This window comes from Alligator sinensis, unplaced genomic scaffold, assembly GCF_000455745.1.
Source record: "Alligator sinensis unplaced genomic scaffold, ASM45574v1 scaffold664_1, whole genome shotgun sequence".
NCBI lineage: Eukaryota > Metazoa > Chordata > Crocodylia > Alligatoridae > Alligator > Alligator sinensis.
Window position 1 is genome coordinate 33,646 of NW_005843749.1, and position 7,904 is coordinate 41,549.

At 55.5% G+C, this 7,904-nt stretch overlaps 1 protein-coding gene across 1 annotated transcript in view; it reads left to right on the forward strand.

Moving 5' to 3' along the window:
- The window catches only part of LOC102386404 (C-type lectin domain family 4 member F-like), a 10,386-nt gene extending 5,623 nt beyond the window's left edge, over positions 1-4,763 (forward strand). Inside the window, exons 2-5 of the mRNA XM_006039116.3 lie at positions 1,652-1,738; positions 2,506-2,657; positions 2,796-2,905; positions 4,420-4,763. Of these exons, the coding sequence (XP_006039178.2) occupies positions 1,652-1,738; positions 2,506-2,657; positions 2,796-2,905; positions 4,420-4,570 (500 nt within the window). The 3' untranslated portion in view covers positions 4,571-4,763. The remainder of the gene's footprint in view (positions 1-1,651; positions 1,739-2,505; positions 2,658-2,795; positions 2,906-4,419) is intronic.
- Positions 4,764-7,904: the final 3,141 nt, after the last annotated feature.

Genomic DNA, 7,904 nt, shown 5'->3' on the forward strand with positions numbered 1-7,904 from the left:
CCAGAGGGAGGGCCCTGAACATGCTCCATCCCCTCTTCAACACCCTCCCCGACGCCCCCCAGCACTGGGTGAGACATGCCAGAGGAAACGTCTCCACCCATTCTGTGCCACAGCCACGAGCAGATCCATCCTCCAGCCATGTGTCCAGCCCCTTGCTGCCCCTGGCTCTGCTCTCTGCCCCCACCTCTCCTGGGGCAACCAACTACACACAACCACTGCATGTTGCATCAAAAAGTCCCATTTTTTGCTAGTTTTAAACCCGTCACCTACTCATTTCAGTGTGCCCCCTGGTTCTGGGAGTTGGTGAACAACAGGCCCCTCTTCCCTTCGTTCATACGCGTCAGCATTTTATAGACCTCGATCTTATCCCACCTCAGCCTTCTTCTTCCTAGTTGAAGAGTCCTGGCTGTTAGACCCCGACTCCATGCGGCGCCCAACGACTAGGGAGATGACGATCCAATTGCTCATGGATCCTGTTGCTCATTAGCCAGAGCAAGCAGGGAGCAAAGGCTACTTGCACACATTGCTCGCAACAGCTTTATTCAGAATGGAGACAGCTTTGGGCCAGGTCCCCAAAAACAAAAAAAATGGGGACCTGCACTGAACATCAGTTCTTTTTACACTTTATACACTTTATACATCTTGGTTCATACATATCAATATTTGTTCCCCCTCTGTCCCTCCTTCTGTTCCACCCATTTCTCCTCTCATCTCAAGCTCTGCCTCTGTTTACTGTTTATTTCATTAGCATTTCATTCATTTACATGCCTCTCTGCTTAGAGCGTGTGCATAAGACCATGACCCTGGCTTCTTTCAGTCACTTGCTGACTCCTCCTTCATCTCCAAGGTCTTGCTTCTGCTTTATCTCCTGACACTAGCCGGTGGGCTGCACCTTGTTCTTCTTACACAACGGCTCTAGCACTACGACTTTGTTTAGAAAACTGCTTGCCTAACCATTTGCAAGGTTGGTTACTTCTAATATATCATCCTGTCTTGTGACCAGCAGCTTTTGCTGAGACACAGATACAAGCCTTTATTCAGCTGTAAATCCAATGCTCCCCAAGATCCAAATATTGTTACCTTAACAACAGCCTTTTCAGTCTTTAATTTGTTTTACCCCTGCCTGCCACCGGCCCCTGCCCTTCCACTTACTCACAAGAAGGATCATCTTATGCTGCTGGTGGCAGCAGGGTTGGAGCATTTGCTCAGCCATGATGGTCCATGACATGTACAGAGGCAGGGATTTGGCGTGAGCCCTGTTCTTCAACTCACTGAATACCTGGAACAAGTGTTGAGCCAGGTTTGAGCATCGTGTGCCTTCTTTGGGTCTCCTTTCTACTCTGGGAAGAAGCGGCCACTACCTGACGCTGAGGAAGGGCAGGTGATGCTTGTCCAACCCCGCTTCCAACTATTCAATGGGCCTGATATGAGAGGCTGCTCCCAGCCCTTGCCTCTCATTGGCAGTGTTGGCATTCGGTGTGGTGTGGTGGGAGGGTAGAGACCCTGCTAGGAGGCATGGTGGGGTCAGATAGCAGGGCCAGAAACACCATCTGTCACACATGTCCTGTCCTGGTTCGGGCATCACCTCGTGTGACCTGCTCGGGCTCACACCATGGGGCTGCCTCCTGTGAAGCCTTTCCATCCTTCCTAGGCCAGCAGCTGGTGGGTGAAATTCAGCCATTACGGGGCCTGTGGGAGGAGATCGTCTCGCCCTGCGCTGTGCTCCAGGAGCAATACCGTGAGTACCAGAGGCAAGCGCTGCACTCAGGTCTGCTAGGGCAAGGGTTGAATCAAGGGGGAAGACATCCACCACCCCTGAGCCAGGCCCACGGTGAAGAGATCGAGCCCAGCAAAGTTCCCAGGACCGCCCTACACTGAGTGGGGCTTAATCCCCAGCAGAGCCCCTGACGCAGGACATTTGTCCTAACTGGGAAGAATTTGTCCTCTTTGGGCAAACTGCCAAATGTCCCATTGGCCCCGGGCTGTGGGCACAGGAGCAGGATGTGGCTTGGGGAGCATCAGCTGCTGGGGCTTCCTCCTAAAGTGGAAGCATTGGCACATTCACATAATGCTCTGCCCTGCCTAATTACCTCCAGCCTCTCCACAGAGCTAATTAGCCTGCCAGCATCACCACACACAGGCAGATCCCCTTACCAGTTATCCCAGCCCTTGTCCTCCCAGGGTTACGCAAGTGCAAGGGGCGTCACCTTGGGACCCATCAAGCTGCAGGCAGGGCCCTGCCACTCTGCAGGCTCCGATTGTCCAACCCTGCTTCCAACTATTCAGTGGGCTCAATACAAGAGGCTGCTCCCAGCCCTTGCCTCTCGTTGGCAGTCTTGGCATTCAGGGTGGTGGGGTGGGAGGACAGAGTCCCTGCCTGGAGGCTCACAGCAAGCTGCATCCAGGGTCCAGGTGGAAATCCAGGGGTTGCTGTTCTCCTCAGGGCCCTCGTTGTAGCACCTTTGCACTGTGACTCTGCTTCATGCTCTTGACCTGAATCTTTAGGCTACCTCCTGACCAGGGTTTCCCAAGGCTGGAGACATCATGGAGGGAACCTCTACTACTTCTCAAAGGAGAAAAGGTCCTGGGAGGAGGCTGAGCGCTTTTGTGTGTCCCAGGACTCGCACCTGAGCTCCGTCCTCTCCTGGGAAGAGCAGGTGAGTGCAGGGATGTCTCAGAGATTTCCCCAACCGCAGCACAACAGCCTCCCTGCCAAGCCCTTCTCACCCACGGCAGTGAGGACATTGCTGCCCTGTAGCCGGGGTCACACTAATGCTGCTATTTGTGTCTGGTAGGAGTATCTTGCCACGCAAGTCAAAGGTGCAGATCAAAGGTGGATCGGGCTGAGTGACCGTGAGGCAGAGGGCTCCTGGCGCTGGGCGGACGGCTCCAAGTACACGGCGGGGTAACGGCACTGGGACACTCTGGCCTGGGTGGAGCCTCTTGGAAATTTCTGTTGACTTCAGAGCATAATCTTGGGCTGGAAGAGCCCTCAGGAGACCTCTAGTTCATGTCCCTGCTCCAGGCAGGGCCTCCCAGTCTGCACTGTCCCACACAAGGGTTTGTCTGACCGACTTCCCCGTCAGAGATTTCCCCCCTCTCCAGGGACCTGCTTTTGTGCTGAACACCCTCAGAGCTGGAAAGGTCTCCCTAAGCTCCCACCCAGTTCTGCCAGCCTTTCCTCGCAGGTCAGGTTTCTAGACCTCTGATCCCTTTGGTTGTTCTGCTGGCGTCCCTCCATGGCATCTTTGTGTTTCTTGAAGTGTTCCCCATCGCAGGCTTCCAGGACCTCTGCGCTGCTCTAGAGACCAGTTTTGCAAAGATGAGTGGGCTCCAGCGTGACATGGTCCTAGCTCCTCACTCAGTAATGGTTGGAGCAGAAGAGGACAGGGGACTATTTGTTGTCCTGTTCACAGCCAGAAGGCTTCAGAGCTTAGGGCCGTCGAAGGTCTGACGGCTGGTGGTGGAATCGAGCGTCCGGTGCTGGTGCTGCTGCGCCGCTCCGGACAGTTGGTGTTGAAGGAGAAAAATTATCAGGGGCCGCCGCTTGTGTCTGGGCGGCTGGGCTCCTGAGGTATATCAAAAAATTACGTGGGACAAATAAAAAGAAAACAGGGTGTGCACGGAAAAGGGGTTGTGCATGTAGCTCTTGAGATGGTGGAGGTGTGGAGAAGAAGTGAGGCCCATGACTCCCTTGGCAATGGGGAAAGGGAAAGGTCCTGGTTGGGGAGGTTTGTGCCCCTGCAGGATGGGGGAAGGAGGAGAGGAGGTGCACACGGGGTGCGTCTGCAGCATGGCAGCACAGCACTCAGCCTTGCTGATGAGGAAATGAGCCCTGGCTACCCACTCCCACCCCTTGGGCATCCACACCACAATGCAATGGGGGCACCTGGGGCTTTCCAAGCCAGGCTCTGGGGTCCAGGTGTGAAGGAGAGTGCTAGGGTGTCACCCCACCTGCATTGTCTCCTGGCTGATGTGGGTGGACAGAGCTTATGGTACCATGATGCAGAGAAGCCCTAGTGACCGTGGTGAGGAGGAGGCAGCAGAGGAGGCTCTCAGAGCTGCAGGCACAGGGGAGCGGGGGGCGTCATAGGCTGGCCCTGGCATAGCTGGGGGGGGGGGGGCACTGGCTGGGCCATTCCATCTTCCTCTGTGTGCAAGTGCGCTTGGGCACCCAGGTACGGTTTCCTTCCCCCATTTCAATCCCTGGAAAACTGGTAATGCAAAAGGTGGGTGGTTCCTGTTACTCCTCTCTGCTTTTTGGTGACTGAAGGGTGACATGGTCTTACATACTAGATGCACTCAGAGATTTTCAGGACATGACCAGGGTGGCACAGAAGCACACCTAAAATGGGAAACACAAGCTGGCCCTAGGAGTCTGCAGCGGAACTGCAGCGGTCTGCAACCTCTTTTCTCAAGGTTTTGGACAGAAAGCCAGCCGGACAACTGGGATCAGGGAGTTGGAGGGACAGAAGACTGCGTTCACCTGGACCAACCACGTTATGAAACATGGAACGATGCCAACTGCACCGAGCAGCACCGGTGGATCTGTAAGACGGCCCTGGGGTAGGCCACTGTTCTCCCAGGGAAGCCACACGCAGTAGCCTGGGACCGTAGAATAAGCATCTGTAAAGCAAGCTCGCTCAGAATAGGTTAAGACAAGTTCAAATAAGTGCTTTTGGGCATCACTAGTAGCAGTTAAGAGTAACAGCCGGTGTTCTGCTTTGCGGTAAGAACTGAATTGCACGTAGTCAGCTAGCAGCCTAGGATCCCCAAACCGCGGGCACACAGATCCGGAAAGCCCGACCCCTCCCCGCTGGCCGAACAGGTCATGATCTAAGATGGGCCGGGGTCTGGTCTCCATTGTCGTGACCTGGCAGGTGTGAGCGTGGCACAGCCCAGGAGACACCAAGGGAAACCCTCAAGACCCAAACCTGGCGGTCAGCCGAGGCAGAGCCGAGCTGCCTCCTCTCGTGGCTGATCCCCAGTCCTGCAGGCTGTGCTTTGATTTCCAGTCCCTGCAGGCTGCGGGTCAGCTGTCCTGGGCCATCAGAAAGGGGGCTGTGCCCAGTAGCAGGGATCGCCCCCTTCCCGACCCAGGACAGGACGCCAGTGCCATGTCTGCCGGGTTGGCCAAGCTCATGCATTCCAGACCCATCCGTCGGACCTCGCAAGATCGTGGGACTGGCTGCAAACCTTGGCGTGTGCCCTAAAGCTAAGAGACCTGTGGGGCATTTTATGCAGGGGGCTGGCAGCCATGGGATTCCTCTCCCCGGCACCTTACCGGACCTCTGCTGCTACACTCTGCCCCTGCCCTTATAGTTTCATACTTTCATAGTAGTTTGGGGTTAGAAGGGACCTGAATAGATCATCTAGTCTGACCCCCCACCACTGTCCAGAGCACATGTTGGGATCACATGACCCCAGACAGACGTTCATCCAACCTCTTTTTGAATTTACCCAGGGTAGGAGCGAGGACCACTTCACTAGGAAGTTGGTTCCAGGTCCTAGCTACCCTGACAGTGAAATAGTGCCTCCTAATCTCTAACCCGAACCTATTCTCCAGCAGCTTCTGACCATTGTTCCTCATCACCCCAGGTGCTGCTGGGGGGAATAGGACCCTTCCTATTTGCTGCTGATCTCCCCTAATGAGTTTGTAGGCAGCCACCAAGTCCCCCCTCAGCCTCCTCTTGCCGAGGCTGAACAGGTTCAGGTCCCTCAGCCTCTCCTCGTAGGGCCTGTCCTGCTGCCCTCCAACCTTCATGGGGCTGCTCTGCTGTCGCTCACCCCCACCCCCACAGCCATGTCGCTAGGACTAGGCTTCAAGTGCCCCAGGAGGTGGCAGCCATCTTTAGTGAGGGCAGCCCCCTGCTGCACGGTGGCACTGTAGGGGAAAGGGCAAGCATCTTGCTGGCATCACCCCCTTGGCTGAGCATGGAGGAGAGGGTTCCCAGCCCCGCGCTGCCCTGGCACTGCATCAGGAACCAGCTCACGCGGCCCAAGGCCAACCTGCAAGTGCTGCAGCAATGGTCCCTTCTCTGCCCTCATGGAGCTCGCATCATCTGCCTCTGCATGCTGTCCCTGCACCATCCAGACCACTGCAGCCAGCACTGCTTGCATGCACCTGCATCTTCCCTTGACTTGTGTGCATTGGGGCTGAACCCAGGGGCCGACTGCACACACGACAAAGGCAGCACAGCCCTTCAGCCCTGGCCGGCCAGTGCCATTCACTGACAGAGCCCATGTGAATAGATCTGGGAGAGACCCTGGAAATCTTTGTGCTCCCGTGATGGCTGTTCCCAGATTGCAGGACATGCACCCGTGGGTATGAAGTGCAGCAGAATAGATTACAAGGAAATCTCAGGGGGAAAGCCTTTCTTAATGTCAGAGCAGCAGGGCAACGGGACCAGCTTCCCAGGGAGCTAACGACCCTGCTTCCCTGGAGGTTTGCAAGCAGAGGTTGGATGGGGTCTGTGTGAGATGGGCTAGGAACAGTGTCTTGTTGCCTCCATGCAGGGGCCTGGATTCGATGCTTGAGGTCTCTCCAACCCAGTATCTTCACAGTGCAGTGGGCAACAGTGCCACCTGCCGAGTCCTGCCGCAATATGCAGGAGAGCCCAGGATTTGTTTGTGATCCCTTTTCTTGAACCAGCTCATAGTTGGCAGGGACAGGAAGCAAGCTTTTGGGCACAAAGAACTCCACTTTTCACCTGAGGACCCAGCTAACCCAGTGCCGACAGCCTCCAGGGTTGTCTGGACAGGAAAGTCCCCGTCCAAGTGCAGGGCAGTGGTTCACCTGCTCCATCCAGCACAGGAGACTGCCCAGGTCTGGGCCCCGCACTGCCAGGAGGATGTGGGTGGATTGGGAAGAGCCCGGTGCAGAGCAACCAAAATGATCAGGCCTTGGGAGGCAAGAGCACAGGGTGGAAGAGCTGGGGGGATTGAGTCTGAACGTGGCTGGGATGGTTTAGCGAGGGCTGGTCCTGCCTTGAGCAGGGGGCTTGGACTAGATGACCATGTGAGGGCCCTTCAAGCCTGACTTTCAATAGTCCTTTGATCCTGAGCACCTGGGTAGTCTCACAGTCCCCAATAACCAGTCTTACCTCTATCCCTGGGAAAATGCTAGAGAAAATACTCAAAGAACACATTTGTGCAGGCCCAGCAGGGGAAACGATGCTGAGGGGAAACCAGCACGGGTTTGTCACAGGTAGATCCTGCCTGAAAAACCTTGTAGCCTTCTATGACCAGGTCACGCACTGCCTGGATGCGGGAGCCGAGGCTGATGTCATCTTCCTGGACTTTAGGAAGGCCTTTGACACAGTTTCGCACCCTATCCTCATTGGGAGGCTAGCAGATTGCAGAGTGGACACCTACATGGTCAGGTGGGTGGCCAACTGGCTTAGGGACCGCACCCAGAGAGTGGTGCTGGATGGGTCCTTCTCGGCCTGGCGGGAGGTGGGCAGTGGGGTCCCGCAGGGTTCGGTCCGAGGACTGATATTATTCAATATCTTCATCAGCGATTTGGACAAGGGCATGGAGAGCACCCTCTCCAAGTTCGCTCATGATACCAAGTTATGGGACAAAGTTAGTACACCGGAGGGCAGAGAGCAGATTCAGGCTGAGCTGGACAGGTTGGATCAATGGGCAGAGAGAAATAGGATGCAATTTAATAAAGATAAATGTAAGGTACCCCACCTGGGAAGGAGGGACCCGCAGCACACTTATAGGTTGGGGAGTGTCCTTCTCAGCAGCTGGGAGGCAGAGAGGGATCTTGGAGTCATAATTGACTCCAAGATGAACATGAGCCGGCAGTGTAACGAGGCCATCAACAAGGCCAATCGCACCTTGTCGTGCATTAGCAGGTGCATGACTAATAGATCAAAGGAGGTGATGCTCCCCCTCTA